At 36.3% G+C, this 20,926-nt stretch overlaps 1 protein-coding gene across 8 annotated transcripts in view; it reads right to left on the bottom strand.

The window, feature by feature from the left end:
- The window catches only part of Fam13a (family with sequence similarity 13 member A), a 324,922-nt gene that overhangs the window by 102,245 nt on the left and 201,751 nt on the right, over positions 1 to 20,926 (bottom strand). For 6 of the 8 annotated variants that reach the window (XM_021261074.2, XM_021261071.2, XM_021261073.2 and 3 more), the window contains one exon: positions 12,529 to 12,692. In XM_021261074.2, coding sequence (XP_021116733.2) covers positions 12,529 to 12,692 — 164 coding nt within the window. The remainder of the gene's footprint in view (positions 1 to 12,528; positions 12,693 to 20,926) is intronic. The other 2 variants (XM_021261070.2, XM_021261072.2) reach the window with 1 other exon arrangement.

Raw genomic sequence — 20,926 nt, 5'->3', positions numbered from 1 at the left:
ACTCTTCAAAAGACTTGTTTTTAATATACATTGAAAAGAGATTTAGTTACTTCATTTATCTATCAAATTAAGAACACGTCTGTGAGATAAGCAAGGATGTTTCCTTTGACTATGCTTCATCATAATTACACTAGGTAAGTAACTGGCACAGTGATACCTATTTATTTATTCCCATTACAGAAAATGAAAGCATTTTAAACATTCTTCATTATATAGTCTCTTTATGTAAGAGGCAATTATAAAGTTTTCATTAATTGTCAAAGTATCTATAGGACTCTCACCTTGAAAGGAGACCACCAGCTTTTGTTGACACTCAGACCTAATGACACTTAGAGTCACAAAGCTCACCTTAATACTAGGAGCATACCAGACAGGTCATCTGCATGTGAACTATGGACCTATGGGGTGTGTGTGCGTGTGTGTGCGTGTGCATGTGTGTGTGTGAGACAGAGACAGAGAGAAACAGACAGACAAAGATAGAAAGACAGACAGACTCCCACACTATTTTTCTTTCTGTTTCCCTATCTTCCAGAAGTACTGATCACTAACTTTTGGTGGTAGCACAGAAAGCTACAAGCTGGAATCAATCCTTCAGGATGGGAAAACAAAAAGTGTTTTTCCCCTTTTCCTTCTCCCTCCTCATGAATCACCTTTTAGGATGACCTGACCTTTATTTTTCATCACTAAGATGTGATACTGGAAGAAAAGTATAAAGGACCGAATTCTGCTAAAATGTAATACAACAGTACTCTCTGAGGATAGCATTTTTTTTTATATAACAATGGTTGTATTTTATTACTCTGCAATCAAGAGTCAGTCTTGTTAAAGTACACCAATTCCTCTTCACCAGAACGTTTGTTTGATTTTTTTAGTGGTAAGATTGAATCCAAGTATGAGTATTTAAAAACAATATCCCTGAGGTATAGTTTACATATCACAACATCTACCTATTTAAGTGTACAATTCAATGAATTTTTAGTAACTTTATCAAGTGGTGTTACTATTTTATTTCTAAATCATTTTACATCTAAATCATTTTCATTCCCCCAAAGGAACAAACACTGATCAAAGGAACAAACAATGGCTACAGCAATGGTTAGCTGTGCCATCCCTCTATAATCTAGTTTCTTGGTTTGTTTCTCAGAAATACAAATTCATTCTCCAAACACAAAGCTCTTTTCTTGTTACCTTTAGGAGTAGGAAACTTTTTTCTTCATTTTCTGATTGGATACATTAAAGTGATACAGAAAGATCCCTCAGGGCATCTACATTTAATTCCCATTTCTACACCCCAGCCTCAGCCAATCACGAACTACTTTCCACGACTATAAATTTGCCTTTTCTGGACATTTCATATAGATGGAATCACATAATACAAGATCTGATCTGTTTGGTCTTTACCCAGAACAAAACTAGGGATTTTCCTTGGGTTTTAAAGGACATCACACGTGTAAGGAAATCTATTATCTTTGAAATAAAACATTATAATAAATACTGTTTAAAAATCTAAAAAACTAAAATATTAACCCTCTTCTCTATTTAAGTTCTAAAATTTAAAAATAACAAAATGAGTATTATAATACCACGCTAGAAACACAAAAAAGCTCATGTATCTATTTCACTTGTTGAAACAGCAAAAAGCTATCTCTGAAACTTCAAATCATTTCAACACTTCAAATGCTGATACACAATACAGAGCTTTCCCTTTTCCTTTTTTCGTATAGATATGTAACTTTCCCTTCTGGAAGAAGTTTTAAATGGCCTTTTTCTTAACATACTAGGTAATATTCACAGTTCAATTTTTGTGATAATTTCCCCCAATACCTTTAAGAGGAGTCAGAGAAGAGTGCCTTGGCTGGTGAGGACTGGGAAGTCCAAGCTTTGCCTAAGGGTGCGCCTCTCCAACAGACACTGTATTTCTGCCAAGGCCTAGGAAATCAGTAAACCTGTACATGTGATTTACACCGGCAAGGGCAGGCATGCTCTTCTTCAAAATTCATATGTTGGGTTAAAATTGTGCTGTTCAGTCTGTTATGAATTTCATTAACAAGTATTCTTTAATTACAAAAAAAGAATTCCTAGTAGTATTTTAGGAATTATTGTTGCCAGTTTTAAGTAATATAGATAGACTAGCTAATTGCTTTTGTTGAATGAAATAAAAATGTCACTAAGAACTTTGGTCTTTGGCTCTGAATCCAGTACAAAATAGATCATTCTGCTGAACTTTAATATAATAAAAAATATTTATTCTTAATCCTTTTGGAGAGAGAAGGATTCTATGGGAGTTTAAAAAATGATCATTTATATATTTTTAATACCAGTTGTAAGTATAGAAACATAAGGAACAAGTTATTCATCAAATATTATTTTAAGATAAAAATCTAAAAGTAGTAACACCTAACTCCTGCTGAAGAACAGAAAAATAATCAACACGGTGATAATAACTCATATTTTCATTATAGCTCAAGAAGAAATGAGACTATGTATAAGGTTTAAAACAAAAAAGACTGAAGCGAGTCAAACTGGGGGAAAAACAGTCTGACCCATACAATTCAAAGTTATAAAAAAAAGATTGTTAGCAAAAAAAAATGACTTCTCTAAAATCTTAGAAGTCAACCTTTACCCCATTGTTAAAAAAATCACAGGGTACTTCATTATTCAGGAAACTTTAGTACTAAGCGTTCCTTCTTTCCTGGTCTTATCTGCATTTTTAACTGTTGTGGTAACTGCTAAAACCAACTCCCTGGGTATAAATGTGTTACAATGATTTTAATAATTGCAAACAGCATAATTTTGTTTTCTTGTGAAATAAATTAGATTTACCAGATCATAAGCCAAACAAGAATAGATGTTGCTTTTTTTTCCCTTTTCAATGAGCAATTTAAAAAACTCAATACTAGGAAAAGCCCAACTTCAACATTTTTTGACAATTCCTTGAAAAAGATTTGGTAAGACAATGCAAATATCATATCCAAGAATAGAGGTAAGACAATGTTCTCAGTACACAGTGCCAGTCTTTAAGACTGGAGCAACTAATAAGCTGTTATGAAGAAACCTGAAAGGATTTAGAGAAAGTGGTGATGTATGTATATTTTATACAAACACATAAACCCTCTCTCATCTTTATGCATTTTTAACTTAAAAATGTATAAACTACTAAACAGCTTGTTCTGACAAATAATTACAAATGAAAATAGCTTCATAAATTCATTTTTGAAGAAATAAAACTGGTATAATAAGTACTGTCACTTTAAAGATATACAAGGCATTTAAAATCTAATTTTAGTTGGTATTAATGACTTCCAATTGTACTTTGATAATTTGCCTCATACTTTACCTCACAAGGAAGTAATCCAGAAGTTAAAAGTAACAATCTCTCTGCAGATACAATGGGTGGATGATGGACGGGAAACATGTTTAGGCATGATGGCGGTGCATGGCTTAGTATGGAATGGTCCTACGGAAGGTGGCTGGGCTGTACTTCAAAAAACTGGAAAGTGCCTGTTATGATTTAGATCTAAAATGTTCCCTAAAGTCTCATGTTCAGAGTTAAGGCCTGGTCAAAGAGGTCAGGTCACTGAGGTATGACCTGGAAGTATATATTCTTGTCCTGGCAGCTCCTCTCTTTTTTCTCTGCTTCCTGGCTGCTATGGTGTGAGCAGCTTTCCCTTGCCATGACCTTCTGCCATACCACTGTCTGGCCTAGAGCCAACTAACCATAGACTGAATCCTCTGAAAATAATAAGCAAAAATAAACCTCTACTCTTTTAAATTAGAAGGTTGGGTATTTTGTCCCAGCAACAGGAAAGTGACTAACACAGTATACACAAACCTCATAAATACAATTATGCATTTTTTTAAACTGGGGCTATAACATGAGGACCAAAAGAACAAACAGTGGCTACAGCAATGGTTTGCTGTGTCTTCCCTCCATAAACTCATTTCTTGGTTTGTTTCTCAGAAATGCAAATTCCTTCCACAAACACAAAGCTCTTCTCTTGCTACTTTTAGGAGTAGGAAACTTTTTTCTTTATTGTCTGATTGGATAGATTAAAGTGATGTAGAAGCAAACATTTGAATTTTTCTTTTCTTTTTTTTTTTTTTTGGTACCGGGGATTGAACTCAGGTCCTTGAGCTTGTGCAGCAGGTGGCAAAACCACTGAGCTAAATTCCCGGCCCTGAATTTTTCTTTTCATTATTACATTTAAGGCATTTTTGATATAATTCTTTACAACTGAGTAAGACATCTACACTAGCTCTTGTCACTTGACAATGGATTTTATACTGTATTAGACAACTTTAAAAAGGCTTAGTATTTTGTATGTGTCCCTTATAATTTCCTTAACCTTTCCTCACAGTCAAGGCTAATTCCTCTACAGTTATGACCTTCCCTCATGACTGTCTTCCTCTGCTGTCTCTGCATAGCTCCCTGGTCTCTGCGATTTTCCCTGGAAGACCTTAATCTTTGCTTCTTTCTCTCTGCTGGCTCTGTCCTTTAAGTACACAGATATGCCTACATTTCATTCATCACAATATGTTCATTCCTTAACTAACAAAGCAAACAGAGAAAAAGCCCAAGCCTTTCAGGATCTTTCTGGATGTTATTCTAAGTAACAGTTTAATCTCTCCCTCCAAAGGACAAAGACTCCTCATACCCCAAAACTGACAATGACTTAATGGAGGCTAGTACTTTGAACTGATTGTCCAAACAGCCTCCTTGTTGGTCTCTCAACGCTACTTACTGTTCCCTTTCTTCCTTCTGCATTGTTGTCACAGAATCTTTTATAAAATACAAGTCTGTTTATATAATTTTCTTGTCTGTATTCTTATAGTCATTTCAAGATACAAATCCAAACTCCTTAATAGTCTTTCAAGATCTGACTGATTTGGTCTCTTAACAAATCTTTATCCTCTGCTATGCTTTGTGTAAGTGTCCCCTAGAGGATCATATACTGAAGGCCTGATTGGGAGGTGGTGGAAACTTTAGGTGCCTAGTGAAGTGAGTGAAATCACTGGGGTGTGTCCTTCAAGTGGATATTGGGATCACAACCCCTTCTCTTCCTCACTATCAGTCTCCTGGCTGCCATGAGGTGAGCAACTTCCTTCACCACAAAGGCCCCCATCATGATATTTCACCTTGGCACAGCCCCCAAAGCAAAGCCACCAATCAACCATGGACTGAAATCATGAACCAGAATAAATCTTTTCTCCTTAAAAGTTGGTTTATTTCAAGTGTTTGTTGTGATAATTGAAAGCTGGTCAAAATACACCTCTAATTCTACTTCTACACTAGATATGAGTCTGTGCTGTGCTTGCAGTTCTCCTATGAACTATCCTCATGGCCCTGGAAGTCCTCACTTGTTGCTTTTTCTCTGAAGAGCACCTTTACTTCTATATCCATGCCCAATGAATTTCTACTTATCCTATAAACCTTAGTTCAAAATCTTTCCTGACCCTCATGTGGCCACATGGAGCTGTGCCCTTTTCTTTCCTGCACAGCTCCCCACAAACTATATTCTAGTTACCTAAGAGGAGCGCCTGGATCTTATTTATGATTTTATCAGCAGACCAACTCACAATGTCTGATACATAATGGGTATTTAGTAAATGCATCTTTGTTGATAATTGTTGAAGTTTTATTCCCCTTTCTCCTATCTCCCCAAGTGTAGGACTTAAGTCCTTCCAACAAATGATACATAACTATTAATAAAGATTAATATCCATCAAAGAAACCAACATTACCTCCCCCTTGCGAAACTCCCTTCCTCCAATCCTGCAGGCTGGTGGGAGACTACTTTTCCGACTACACCAACTCCCCCTGGAGCCCACTGCCCTCCTCTCTCTGTACACTTTCACAGGCTTTTGGTTACCTGTAGGATGAAACTGAGCTTCTCCTACCTGTTATTTTACATGTGCCGCAACATCTGCCTACAAGGTCTTTCCTTGGTCTTTACAGACTCTCTTCTCCACCCCATTCACATCTCAGTCCAGGCCTCCCTGATTTCTCAAACTAAAGTGATCTTTGAGTCAGTTCATTATATTAACTGGATTCATTACAATAACTTAGTTTCTTAATACTATTAGAGCTGAAATCTTTTTCCTCACAGGCTTTTATTCTATTGTGCTTCTCTACTGTCTCCTTCATTAGAATGTCAGATTCATAAACACAAGGGCTTGACAGGCTTTGTACACTGTAGCATTTCCTGCATTAAGGCAGTTTCTAGAACCAGAGAGTGACTGTTGGATATTGGTTCAATTAAAGAATGACTGAGAATCTTCCAGACCACTGTACCACTGCCCCTAGTGCTGAGGAGCAGAGGAGGTGAACTTTCCCGGCAGCCATACCACTGGCCCTAGTTCCCAGGAGGTGAGCCACAAGGGCACCAGCACCACACATCCCTCCTCCCCCACCACCCCTCTGGATGAAATGAGAAGACACTTAAACAAGTCTCAAAACAAGACTCCCAGATCACTGAAAGCAACCCCAAAGGGAAACGAGATGGAACACTATGATACTCAACCACCTGGACTGCCTGAACTGGCAATGAAAGAGGATCTGGAAAAATTAAATGAGAAATAATTTCTCAGATAACACCAGAGATTGTGCAAATAGTGCAAGACATGAGTAATAAATCTAGAGAGGACACAGATAAAAAAATAGAGGGGCTGAGGAACATGATGGAATCCCAACACAGGAAACAAATGGAATCCATAAAACAAATGCAAACAGATTTCCAGGAGATTAAAAATTCCATTGAAAGTTTATGCAGCAGACTGAGCCAATGTGAGGACAGAATTTCAGATATAGAAGATAAGGTTGCAATTAGTGAACAGGAAAAGAAAAATTTCTTTAAAATAGTAAGGGACCACAAGAAATCAATCCAGCAGCTGCTAGCTTACGCAAAGGAGAATAACATAAGACTGATCAGAGTCAATGAAGAAACAGGAGAGAGTGCAGACGACATAAGAAAACTGTTCACAGAAGTGATGGGAGAAAATTTCCCAAGCAGGGGAAAAGAACTTGACATACAGATAAGTGAGGCATATCGGACACTAACTAGCCTTGATTAAAAATGATCTACACAGGGCCAGGGATTTAGCTCAGTGGTTTCACTGCCTGCTGTGCAAGCGCAAGGACCCAAGTTCAATCCCTGGTACAAAAATAAAAAATAAAAAAAAAAAACTACACACAGGCATATAATAGTTAAGATTCCAGACACTCAACAGAAGAAGAAAATTCTACAAGCAGCAAGAGAAAAGAAATAAATCACATACAAAGGAAAGCCCATCAGAATCCCAGCACACTTCTCAACACAAACCTTCAAGGCAAGAAGAGCTTGGAGTGACATATTTCAAGCCCAAAAGGAAAACAGCCTCCAACCCAGATTGATGTACCCTGAAAAATTATCTTTCAAAATTGATGGAGAAATAAGATACTTTCATGACAAAGAGCACCTTAGGAACTTCATGAATACCAAACCAGCACTCCAAAAATTTTTAGACAATATCCTAGGAAAAGATAATGAGGATCACAACCCCAGGAAGCCTGGCAGAATGAATCCATTGGGCATGACAAGAAATGAAACGCAAAGAGGGAGAATCCAACAAAAATAAAAAGTCATGACAATGATAAGTCAATACGTTTCAGTTATAACCATCAATGTCAATGGTCTCAATTCACCAATCAAAAGACATAGACTGGTAGAATGGGTCAAGAAGCAAAATCCAACAATACGCTGCATACAAGAAACACACTTAATTCAAAAGGAAACTCATAGACTGAAAGTTAAAGAGTGGAAAACAATACTCCATGTAACAGAAACCCGGAAAAAACCAGGAGTAGCAATCCTCTTTGCAGATTAAGTGGATTTGAAACCAACACGGACTAAAAGAGACAAAGAAGGACACTACATCCTTGTAAGGGGAACAATACAAGAGGAAGGGATGACAATCATAAACATACATGCACCAAACACTAGTGTGCCCAACTATATAAAACAAATACTAATGGACATGAAAAATCAAGTAAGCACCAATACAATAGTAGTGGGGGACTTCAGTACCCCACTGTCACAATAGATCAACTAGACAAAAAATAAGCAACCAAATACTAGAACTCAATCAAACTCTTGGACAAATGAACTTAACAGATGTTTACAGAGTCTTCCACCCCACAAAATCAGAATACACAATCTTTTCAGCTACACATGGGTCATTCTCCAAAACAGACCACATACTTGCTCATAGAACATGTTTAAGTAAGTGCAAAGGAATTGAAGTTATCTCCTGTATATTATCAGACCATAGTGCGATGAAATTGGAGATCCATAGCAAAAGAAACTGCAAGAACTTTGTAAACATATAGAAATTGAACAACATGGTTCTGAATAACCAATGAGTCACAGAGGAATTTAAAGAAGAAATCTGACAGTTTCTTCAACTAAATGACAATGACAATACAACATATTGGAATCTATGGGACACAATGAAAGCAGTCTTATGAGGGAAATTCATAGCGGTAAATACTCCTATTAGGAAAACAGAGTGAGCCCAATTAAACAACCTGATGCTGAACCTCAAGCTTCTAGGAAAAGAAGAGCAGGACAAACACAAAGCTCATACAAGGGAGGAAATTATAAAGATCAGAGCAAAAATCAATGCAGGAGATTAAGAGAATGATACAAGAAAATCAATGAAGCCAAAGTTGGTTCTTCGAAAGAATAAACAAAATTGACAAACTCTTAGCCAAACTTATCAGAAAAAGGAAAGAAAAGGCCCAAATCCATGCAATTAGGAATGAAAAAGATGAAATTACAATGGACCCAGCAGAAATTCAGAGGGTCATCAATACCTACTTCCAGAACCTATATGCCAATAAGATGGAAAACACAGAAGAAATGGACAGATTCCCAGATAAGTATGAATTACCAAAGTTGAATGAAGAAGACCTAAAACTTCTAAACAACCCAATATCAATCAATGAAATTGAAAATTAGAAACTTACCAACTAAGAAAAGCTCGGGTCCTGATGGCTTCACTGCTGAATTCTACAAGACATTTAGAGAGGAACTACTGCCACTACTGTTTAAAATCTTCAATGAAATTGAAAGGGAAGCAATACTCCCAAATTCATTCCTGGAAGCAAGCATCACCTTGACCCCCAAAGCAGAGAAAGACCCTACCGAAAAAGAGAACTATAGGCCAATCTCACTAATGAACATAGATGCAAAAATCCTTAATAAAATACTGGCAAATAGAATGCAGAAGATCATCAAGAAGATCATACACCCTGATCAAGTGGGATTCATCCCAGGGATGCATGGATGGTTCAACATATGCAAATCAATAAATGTAATACACTGTATCAATAGAGCCAAGGACAAAAATCATATCTCAATAGATGCAAAAAAGCATTCAACAAAATCCAACACGCATTTATGATAAAAACCCTACAAAAAATGGAATAGTCTCTACCTCAATCTGATAAAAGCCATCTATGAAAAACCAACAGCCAATATCATACTAAGTGGGCAAAAACTGAAATCCTCCACACTAAAATCAGGAATAAGACAAGGATGTTCACTATCACCACTCCCGTTCAATATAGTTTTGGAAACATTAGCCATAGCAATTAGACAAGACAAATAAATAAAAGCAATAAAGATAGGAAACGAAGAAGTCAAATTGTCATTATTTTCAGAAGACGTGATACTTTATATAGAAGACCCCAAGAACTCCACCAAAAGTCTTCTAGTCTTAATAACCAAATTCAGTAAAGTAGCTGGATATAATGTCAACACACAAAAATCAATAGCTTTCCTCTACACGAACAAGATTCACTGAGAGAGAAATAGGGCAATCAATTCCTTTCACAATTGCATCCAAAAAAACTCAAATACTGAAGAATCATCCTAACAAAAAGAATCAAAGACCTCTTCTCTGAAAACTCTAGCACTCTGAAAAGAAAGATTGAAGAGGATATCAGAAAATGGAAAGACATCCCTTGCCCTGGGTAGGAAGAATCAACATAGTGAAAATGGCCATACTTTCAAAACTGTTATATAGATTCAATGCAATCCCAATTGAAATTCCAGCAGCATACTTCAGGACCGTGAGAAAACAATTCAAAAATTCATTTGAAACAAGAAGAGAGCTAGAATAGCAAAAGCAATTCTAGGCAACAGAGACATGGCAGGGGTATCACAACCCCCAACTTGAAACTATACTACAAAGCTCCTGTCATAAAAACAGCATGGTACTGGCAAAGAAACAGACCTGAGGACAAGTCGAACAGATTAGAAAATGCAGAAACAACTCCAGACATACTCAGCCACCTCATCTTTGACAAAGGGCCCAAACACCCTCATTAGAGTAAAGAGAGCCTCTTTAATAAATAATGCTGAATAAACTGGGTTTCAACTTGCCAAAGATTAAAACTAGACCTATATGTCTCACCATACACTAAACGAAATTCAAAATGGATTAAAGATCTAAATATTTGAAACAGAAACTCTGAATCAGCTGGAACAGAAGTTAGGTAGACCTCTTGAAGGCATTGGTGTAGGAAAAGATTTTATGAACCAAACCTCAGCTGCCCATAAACTAGCACAAACAATCAACAAATGGGATCTCTTCTTATTAAAAAGCTTCTGCACAGCAAGAGAAACCACCAACAATGTAAAGAGACAACCTACAATGTTAGAAAAAAATTTCACCTGCTGTTCCTCAGACAAAGGTCTAATATCTAGAATCTATACAGAACTTAAAAAAATCAGACCTCACAAATTTAAAGACCTGATCCAAAAATGGGCATCTGAAATGAACAGACATTTCTCACACAAAGAAGTAGAAATAGCAAATAAACATGAAAAAATGTTCAACATCACTGGTCATTCGAGAGATGCAAATGCAAACAATGCTGAGATTCCATCTCACTCCAGAAAGAATGGCTGCTATCATGAAATCAACCAATATCAAATGCGGGTGGGGCTGTGGGGAGACAGGAACACTGTTTCACTGCTGGTGGGAGTGTAGACTGGTGCAGCCACTCTGGAAATCAGTATGGAAATACCTCAAAGAACTAGGACTGGAATTCCCATTTGACCCAACTGTTCTCCTGCTGGGTATCTGCCCCAAAGAATCATACCACAGTGAAATATGTGCACCCATGTTCTTAGCAGCACAATTCGTAATAGCTAAAACTTGGAAGCAGCCCAAGTGCCCATCAAGTAGAGACTGGATAAAGAAAATATAGTTTTTAAAAAAATAAAATGGAGTATTATTCAGCCATAAAAAATGAGAAATTAGAGACATTTATAGCTCAATGGATGTACATTGAGGCGATACTCTTAAGTGAAATAAATAGGGAACATATGTGTAAATATATAATAGTTTCTCTAGTGTGAGAAACCGAAAGTGTAAATAAGGACTAAAAGTTATAATAGATAATGTGAAATAGGAAGAAAAGGGGCAAAGGGGAAGGGGAAGTGGGAGGGGTAGGGGAAAGGAAAGAAGGGAATGGAATTAGTGTGAGAAAATTTAAAAAAGGAAACAAAGTCTTTGTAAATAGGGAAGGATGGAGGGGTTGGAGAGCAGGGGAATGGGGAAAAAATAAGAACCAAGAGAGATTATGTAAAGGTGCAAATTTCCAATTATGAATGTCATTACATTGAATACCTAAAATGTACCAATAAAATTAATTTTAGAAAGTTAATGAGTGATTGAATGCAAAAAATATTCCAGACTGTCATTCTAGGTCCTAGAAGAATTGCCCTGACCTCCACCTTCCGACCCCATTTCCAACTAAGTCTGATTGGTTATTTCTAACACACTCATGCCTCCTACCTGGCCTGTCTAAAATATACCGGGTTTCTTCTTCTTTCCATTTAAATTATCTTTATCTTTTTAGATCCAGATCAAATGCCAATTCTTTCATAAGGCAATATAAAGTGGCAAGCTCTTTAACTATATTATTTACCCATTTAAAGTCTTTAACATTTTTTAACTCCTCTAGAGCTTCTCAATTCTTATAAGAGACAAGAAATTCTCTAAAAGATATCTGTATATGAGGAGTAAATAAAATTCAGGTCCCACTATAGCTGTTTTAAGAAAATTATATGCTTTTTTATTATTTTGCTTTCATGTATAATGTGTAGTAGTATGGTTTAAAGGCAATATTCAAAATTAGTGTGTAAGAGTTGGTTTAAGTTACAACTCTGATTTCCACTTTAAATTGTAGATAGTATTTTCCATGGAATGATCCATGAAATGGCAACTGAAAAGTAACTCTTTAACTGTGAATTCATCATACTTTACTTTCAGCATTCAAATCCATAAAGTAAAACAATATCTCTTATATCTTCTGTGATAAGAATTATTCAGAAAATTCTCAAAACTTAACCATTTTTGCTGATCTACATACTCTGTTGACTCAGTGGTAAACATATGCAGACAAACCTAGATATGTGGGCCTATATATTAGAGCAGATGATGCAATGTGTATTACAATGATAAAGGAAACTTGCCAACCTGGTTACCCACTTGGCACTGCTGATGTCTTCTGCTGAATTCATGACATCCAAGCGAGGTTTCCTATGACTTAGCTGCAGGCTGATCTGAGGAACACCATCAGATAGCTCTGGCTGCAGGACCTGGTGGACCTGAATGGATCCCTCACTCTTGGACTTTGAGATCTAAAAATGAAATTGTAAAAATAAAAAGGAGGGATTGGGGAAGATATATAGAGAACAATTTGAAAGTTTTTTAAATTAAGTTATCAAAAGGAGATCATTTATTCTAATTATTGATAATCCAATGTATTCCTAGCACTCCAGAAAAAAAATCAAATGAGACTTGGAACTTAAAATACATAAAAAATTATTATATGGCAAAGGATTTAGAGAACTGGAGATACCAGCAGTTCCAAGGGGAACTTTCAAACCATATATGTCCTACACTCCTCACTGGGAATCTGATGAAATCCTCCCTAAGCTCACCTCTCCTTAGCATATATAATAAGAGATGGTGTTGTGTCACACTGGCTACTCCGAACAAAGGAAAGAATTGGAAGAAGATGGGGAAAAGGCTGTGCTATCGTTTGGATCAGGAATGACCCCCAAAGGTCCATCCATGGATTAAGTCTTGGTCCTTAGCTTGGTGCTTTTAGAAAAGGTTGGGAACTTCCAAGAGGCAGGGCCTGAGGAGAGGTTTTAGGTCACTGGAGTTGAGCCCTTGAAGAGTTGAGGACCTTGAGGAGAGCACTTTGCTCTTCCATACACTCCTGCCATGAGGTACTGCCTCACCACAGGCCCAAAGCAATGGGACCAACAGATCATGGACTAAATTCTCTAAACTGAGAACCAAAATAAACCTTTCTTCTTTTCAAATTGACAATTTCAGGAATTCTTTTATAGTAGTGGAAAGCTGACTAACACAAGTTAAGGACCACTGAAATCAAGGATGTCTATATCAAAAGATGTTCAGAAATATAAACTACCAACATATAAAATATGTATTAGTTTGCTGATAGTTTCTATTGCACCCTTCTCCCACATAGAGTCTTGTTATGTTGCCCAGGCTGGCTTTAATGTCTAGGGTCAGACGATCTTCCTGCCTCGGCCTTCTTAGTAGCTGGGCCTACAGGCACTTTGTATAACAAAGTATGGTCTAATAAACTTTTAAGTAACAGAGTAAATAGGAAAAACACAATCTTTTTTTAGTTTTTTTCTATCTCTGGCAGCACAGACAATATGTGTTTCAAATGAATACCAGGTATACTAACTTCTCACACTATATCTTAAGTTTGTTCCCTCCATCCCCAAATAATTTCATGCTCTCTGATTTCAGATCAGAAAGGACAAGGACATAAACAATATTATTTTTCTAAAGAGTATAAGAAAACTTGATGTCAGAATTACACGGGGAAATTCAGACTCTTGGATAAGATATATTTACTACACTGGAAACTTTTTCTTACCTCTAGCACTTTTCTCACACTTGTCACTATACCTGGAATGCCATCTTTTCTCACTGAAAGCTCAGTAAACTGCCTAAGACCAAATCCAACCCTAATTTCCTTTGAGGCTCACATAACTCAATTTACATTAAGTTCCTCTAATCTCAGGTCCTAATAACCTTTCTCAATTCTGAATTTCTGCAACACAGATGATAATCTACAGATTACATGCTGCTGCTATCTCCCTTTTAGTTACCCAATGTTTCTAGAGGTCATATGGCTTCAACCAGATCTTGAGATAGAGAGTACAGTCTTCCCTCCTTTCTATTTTTCCTCTTCTCCACTTCTTTTAAACAGTATTATTATTTCTGGCCTTTTACCCATTAAGTCTAGCAAAATTTTGGATCCGTTAATAAATACTTATTTTCAGATAACACACTTTACAACTATAAGTTATTGCCAAGACATTCACTATCCAAGAAGCTACAATAATAGATATTAAAAGTAATACAAGGACAATTATGACCAGAAATATTTAATAAATTCATGTCTCTATAAGCATTACATAAAATATATATATACAATTATGACTTGTTAATTACAAGTAAAATGAAGTAAAATAGCACATACACAAAATATATGAACATAATTTGGCATAGTGTTATATGTACCATACAGAAAAGTGAGTTTATTGTTGTCATATAAAATTTTCGCAGCTCTGGTGATTGTCACAGCACTGAAAATCAAAGAAACGAAACATTTTTAAAATTATAAACTTACAAAAACATTTTCCTAATCCATGGAAATATTTGCCAAGATTACTTTTTTCTTTGACAAAAGTAGTGTATATTAAACCTGTAAATGTTGCAGAATGGCTAACTTTGGCTCATAAACATGTATTATTTCATATAGTTATTTTTTTGTTTTAAGGACACTTAAAACTTACTCTGTTAGCAATGATCAAGAAATGTCAAGATTACTTTAAAAAAATTCAATAGAATGGCCAAAGAATATGAAAAATACAAATACCTATCTTTCATAATGGGGCTCCTTTTGCATGTGATTATTTTTCTTAAGACTAGACATGAAAGGGCCAGGGATTTAGCTCAGTGGTTTCGGCAACTGCCTTGCAAGAGCAAGATCCCAAGTTTGATCCCAGGTACCAAAAAAAAAAAAAAAAAAAAAAGACTAGACATGAAAAGTCAAGGAAACACTTTGAAAAAGTCAGATTGCAAACTGAGTCTAAATATCTTATATTTATTTAGACTTATTTTGTCAGTACTAAAACAAATGCAATAATAATTGACATCATTTCATGGTTTTAAAATAAGGATCTGATATTTTAGGTTCAGTGATAATTTTGATGTTCTAAATTTTACTGAGCAATTTATGTAATGTTAAAATATTCTAGAGTAAAAAAGGTAATATGCACCTTATTCCATTTTTTCAGTTTGCATTAAAGTCTTCACAGTGCAAATCATTTAGAACTCAGATACATCACCTAAATTTTGTTTAAGTGTGTTTCTGTTATGATCTAATTTATATAAAAATAACAGACATAAACTCCATAACTATAAATTTTAAATATGAACTCACTATTTATACTTCAAAGGAATACAAAGAACTGAGGTTGTGCATAGAACATAAAAATACTACCTGTAGTTATAAGAGAACAGAATTGTTTAGGAAAAAAAGTAGCTTAGTAGCTGTTAGACCATTAGAACTATGAAATATACAGTATTTTCATATTTTAAAAAATTAAAAGATTGCTTGATTGATTTTTTTTTTTTTTTGAGACAGGGTCTCAGTATGTAGTTCAGGCTGACCTTGAGCTCACTTTGTAGCACAGGCTGGCCTTGAACTCAAGGCGATCCTCCTGGCTCAGAGTGCTGGGATTACAGCCATCCACAACCAAGCCCTGCTAAGAAATACAAATTTTTAAAGATAACTAAAGGTATCTTCTTGAAGATGTATCCTGAAGACTATACATTTTTGCCACAGAAATTATGACTGCAGAAAAAAATAACAAGAGCAAGAAAAAAATTCAAAACCTGCTGTTTCATTGATGGAATTAGTTTTAGTTTTAATGCACTGACTTTAGGAAAAAGAAAAGACCATTTTTATCTATTTTAGCTAGAATTGAGGTACTTTAAAAAAAAACAACCCATGATTTGAACCAAAATAAATTTATGCTACTCTGTCTTATATTGTAGGCAGAGGGGATGGTTTTATTTTTAATGCCTTTTGGTATTCACTTCAGGTTCTCGGTAGTTTGGTGGTCAGTACAGGCTGACTTGGAGATGGCACTTCAGGTCCTCTTCATTGCTGAACTCTTCTTGGTCAAGGAAATAGATAAAAATGGGCTTGTGATTATAGTTGGCCTTGAAAGCAGTGGGTCTCCTTTAGAGCTAATTTTGTCTGGAGATGATTGTCCCAAGCGGCCTGGGAGTGTGTGCTATTGAAATCTAGTGGACAGAATCCACTCGAATCAGTTAGCTGGTTCACAATGTCAGTCATGCTTATTTTGAGAAGCACTGCTTTACTAGGAAGAAACCCATAGTGAGGCAAACTCCCTCTCACATGCATCTCTTCCCATTCTATCCTCCCTTTTATGCTAAAACATAATGGACAGAGACCAGCCTTGAGGTCACCAGAAATGGGGCCAGGGAGCAAGAGTCACTAGTGCCTCCATAAGCTTCAGCCAAGCTTTGCTAAGCAGAAATTACAGAGTCAGGAGCCTCCCCATAATTAACAGGGTGAATGTGCCTGGGAGACTCACCTGCAGCCTCCCTCAGGACAAGTGGCTGCAGGAGGAAAACAGCTGAGGGTTTTCCATTGGAGTTATAACTGATTCTGCTTCCTCATTTTACTCATTTCTTTATTTAGTTATTTAGTAACTTTTGTCCTTTACAATAAAACCATAAAATCTTGTAAACCATCTATGAATCTATGACGAATACTTTGGTCTTAAGAATTCTGCCATTGGCTATTTGAGATAAGGATCTAGGTATATGCTATGTGATTTATTTGTACAACTAAAATACAAACAATTCCAGGAATCTTCAACAGGGTTCATTCCATGCATGTCTTCACAAGCACATAGTAGCAACTTGAGCTACTTTGGTATTTGACATGCCACAGGAATAGAAACAAAAAGAAACGTCTTTTGAAGACATAAAATTAGAAAATATTATGTGTTGGTAATGCTACTGGTAAAAATAAACATTCTTGAGAGTTTACTTTGTGCCAGGTATGAGTTCAAAAATTTTACATAAATTGACCCATTTAATTCTTACAACAGTCCAAGGAGGCAGGAATTATTATTATTATTGCTTCAAAGATGAGGAAACTAAGGCATGAAGTTCGAATTATTTGTCCCATGAGTAAGTAGCTAAGATGCAGTGAGAACTTAGGTAGACTTCAGTACCTGTGCGTAACCACTAGTCCATAGATTTGGTTACATATTAAATGGCAAGCTTGCAAGGAGAATGGCATTTTTAACATGTGAAGCCGGCTACTTTCCTATACTGCAATCCAGTTTTCCCTTTTTTTGCATTATGACTTAAAACTTTTTTCTCAAGTTTATTTCTATGGCACCTGCTAAGTCATTCTAAGAAAAGTTGCAGGACAAGATGTACTCAACATATTTTTATTTATTACTAGGCAAAATTTACACATTATAAATAACCAAATTACTATTATGACACATCTGTATAATGAGCCACGATTCAGCCATTAAAATATCTACAAAGTTTTTAATGATACAATGAAATATTTTGTTATGATACAAATATAGTATGAGCTTGCTTTAACAAATAAAGCAGATAAGGAGTTAGATTTATACCTCTAATAACTAGGATCATCACCATACTTAAAATACACGTGAATTAATTTCAAAGGGCAAAAATTCTGTCAACACTACAAATATTTTAAGATGGTCTCATATACAATCAAATGAGGAATCCAGCAACAGAAAAATATTTCTGTGATACAAGGCACTGATTTATCTTGATAAATTATGTGATAAATTATATTTTTCTTAAAAGAGATATAATAATATACCTCACACTTAATTTTTATGTTCTGCCCTCAAATAAATCTGTCCTTGCGATGGTAGGACAGTGAACCACAGGTACAGAGCCTCTGAAACAGCTCACACCAGGAAAGACCTGCCCTCCAGGCCTGGGGAAGGGGAGGACAGGCAGGACAGAAAGCCAAGGAGCTGTCCCCTGGCCTGGAAAGCAGTCCCTCCAAAAGGGGAGCTCCTTGTCCTCTGTGGACCTGGTTGGGATTTTCCAATTATTATGAATGTCTTCCCAGAAAAGCAATGTGCATGTGAATCAACTGGGAGAAAATTTATAATAATAATTTAGTAAGCCATTGTGGGATGGTTATTAGCAAATTATTTTTTTTTAATTTTAAGCTCAATAAAGTGATGTTGAGGTCTTGGCAGTCACCCTAAGCACTGTTTAGCAGTTCTTACCCTGTGAAGTGACACTACTCCAAATGTGCTCTTTTCTTGGACTCCATATCCATTTGTCACCAGGTACTTGAGAAGTGACCAGGAAAGGACAGAAAGTTATATTCCAGGCTTAAGTGATAACGGAGACCAAGACAGAAGGAAGAAGGAAGTTGATGTTTGACATTTAGACTGCTAAATATAAGTTTCTCAGACCTCCTTATTATCTTTGACCTTTTCCCTCCCGACCTGTCCTGCCTCCCCTTCAGCTTTGTTAAACTTATAATGTTTAGAAGAAATGTGAAACAGAAAAGTACCAGGGAAGGGATGTACAACTTTGAATTTTTTACAAAAGATATTCAAGTTTGAAAAACTAAAAAGAACTCTAAATCAGAGAGAAGTCTTTGTTTTTGATTTTAAAAAATGTACCATTTAGCTTTACAAAAATGAGATTTGTTTTACTGACCTGCTGCAACTCTCCTCCTGGGTAATTTGATGAAGTCACCAGGTACCAGTCACAGTGCTAGCTAAAATGCTCCAGGATTTTGTTTCTATGATAATTATTAACAAGCATTAGGGAATATTTGTGTGTGGAGATACTTGTACATGATTTCCTTTTTTGTGTTTTTTGTGTAGTAAAAATGGGTCAGTGTTAAAGTTACAATTAATTAAAATCTCATCTCCATCTAAACTTTGGGACAATTCTGTGCTTCAATATAAAATTAATTTACCTTAGGAAACATTCATATGTGAAAAGACAGAACTTCCATAATTTTTACAAAATTCATCTTGAAATAAAGATGCTGTGGATCATAGGTTCACAATGTGGCCCGGAGCAAGTAACAAACCTTTCAGTGTGTTTTCCTCCCCTCTGATCCTCTGGCCTCCACGGGAACAGGACAGCACAAGTGATTGTTTGGTTAACTGCTGCAGCCTTGCCTTCTCGGGCAGCACCCAGCAAACAGCAGGCTGCCATTAAATTCTTGTATAATGAATGAAGGAATGAGTAAATGACCAAACACACTAAGCAGTATCACCTACCTTCCTTCAAGAAGTACTAAAATGTTAATAATCTGTTCTTACCATAAAGCACATTAACTCTATTGTATAAATAATCACTGCTCTGATTTTAGAAACTTCATTATATTCAACTTCAAAATCTGTCAGTTTAAAAAATAGCTATGGCACAGACAGGGGAAGAATCTGAATTTACAGAGCATGGGGATTTACAGAGCAGGACCGCAGATCTGGAAAGCACATTTGCTCCACCCATCCCAGACCCATCTGCCCAAGGCCTTGTGCTCACAGAAGCTGCTCACAGGTAAATCTGCACGTGGAGTACGGTGAGATCACTCATCAATATGGACACAATTTTGTTTGCTACTTAATAGTTATTTGCTCGATTTTTCAACCTCAGGTCTTTTATTAGGAAAAAATTTAAGCAAAATGGAACTGAACTGAGTGGTTTAGGAATTTAGACATAAGATGTTAACCAATTTTCATTTCAATGGTAATACGACATTCTGCTTAAAATGTTTTCATCATTTATCTCTAAATTTGACATCTTATCTCAAACAAAATGCTTTGGTCTTAAATTCTTACTAATTTAGAGGATGGGATCATGAAGGGTCTTGGGGCCATAAAACAAAGCATTTTCTGGATGCTTATCCAAGGGAAGCTGCTGAAAGTGGGTGGGCTCTCACGAGGCAGTCAGGGTGCAAATCAGAACCTCTGTAATGATCTAAGAGAACCCAGATATATATTTGCTGAAGTCCATTCACCATCTGATTTCTACATGTGATAATTTAAAAAAAATCCTCGGAATAATGTGTGCTGCGGATCTAAAGTTTTAAAGTTTGTCAGGAAGTAAATAGATTTCCTTTGAAGTTTTTATATAAGTGTTAAGAGAAAAAGCAAACAATATTAAGTGACTGAATTGCTTGATCACAGTTGGTCATACAGGTTTCATATTTATATAAGAAAATGAGGTGGAAAATTAAGAAATTAGATGATTATTGTAGGGCCATTTAGAGTTGAAGAGAGGGTTTAATCCAATCTTCATTTCAGAAATAATGTCCGGAGACCCAGAAAAACTGAAATGCCCCGTCCAAGACTGTACAATGAGATAGTGGGAAAATTGTTTATTAAATCCCCTTTTGCTGGGCATGGTGATACACACCTGTAATCCTAGCACTCTGGGAGGCTGAGGCAGGAGGATCACAAATCCGAGCCTAGTCTGGGTACCTTGGTAACTTAGCAAGACCTTGACTCAAAATATAACATTACGAAAAAGGGCTGAGCCTGGTATGGTGGAGGGGGCGGGTAGAGGATGAGAATGTAGCTCATCAATTCCCAGACAAACAACCCTACGTACTGACAAGAATGAAGTCATGAACTGAAAATCCCAGGGTAAATGGAACGATTACTTACAGTCTAGCAAGGCTTTGACCCATGGAAGAGCAGCAGATGGCTGGCTAGCATGATGGTAACAACTATGGTCATGAGGACCACTG

The sequence above is a fragment of the Heterocephalus glaber genome, unplaced genomic scaffold, assembly GCF_053883595.1.
Source record: "Heterocephalus glaber isolate CG9 unplaced genomic scaffold, H.glaber_assembly_v1.0 deba00001454, whole genome shotgun sequence".
Taxonomy (NCBI): Eukaryota; Metazoa; Chordata; class Mammalia; order Rodentia; family Bathyergidae; genus Heterocephalus; species Heterocephalus glaber.
This window is presented reverse-complemented; position numbering and strand designations above follow the sequence as displayed.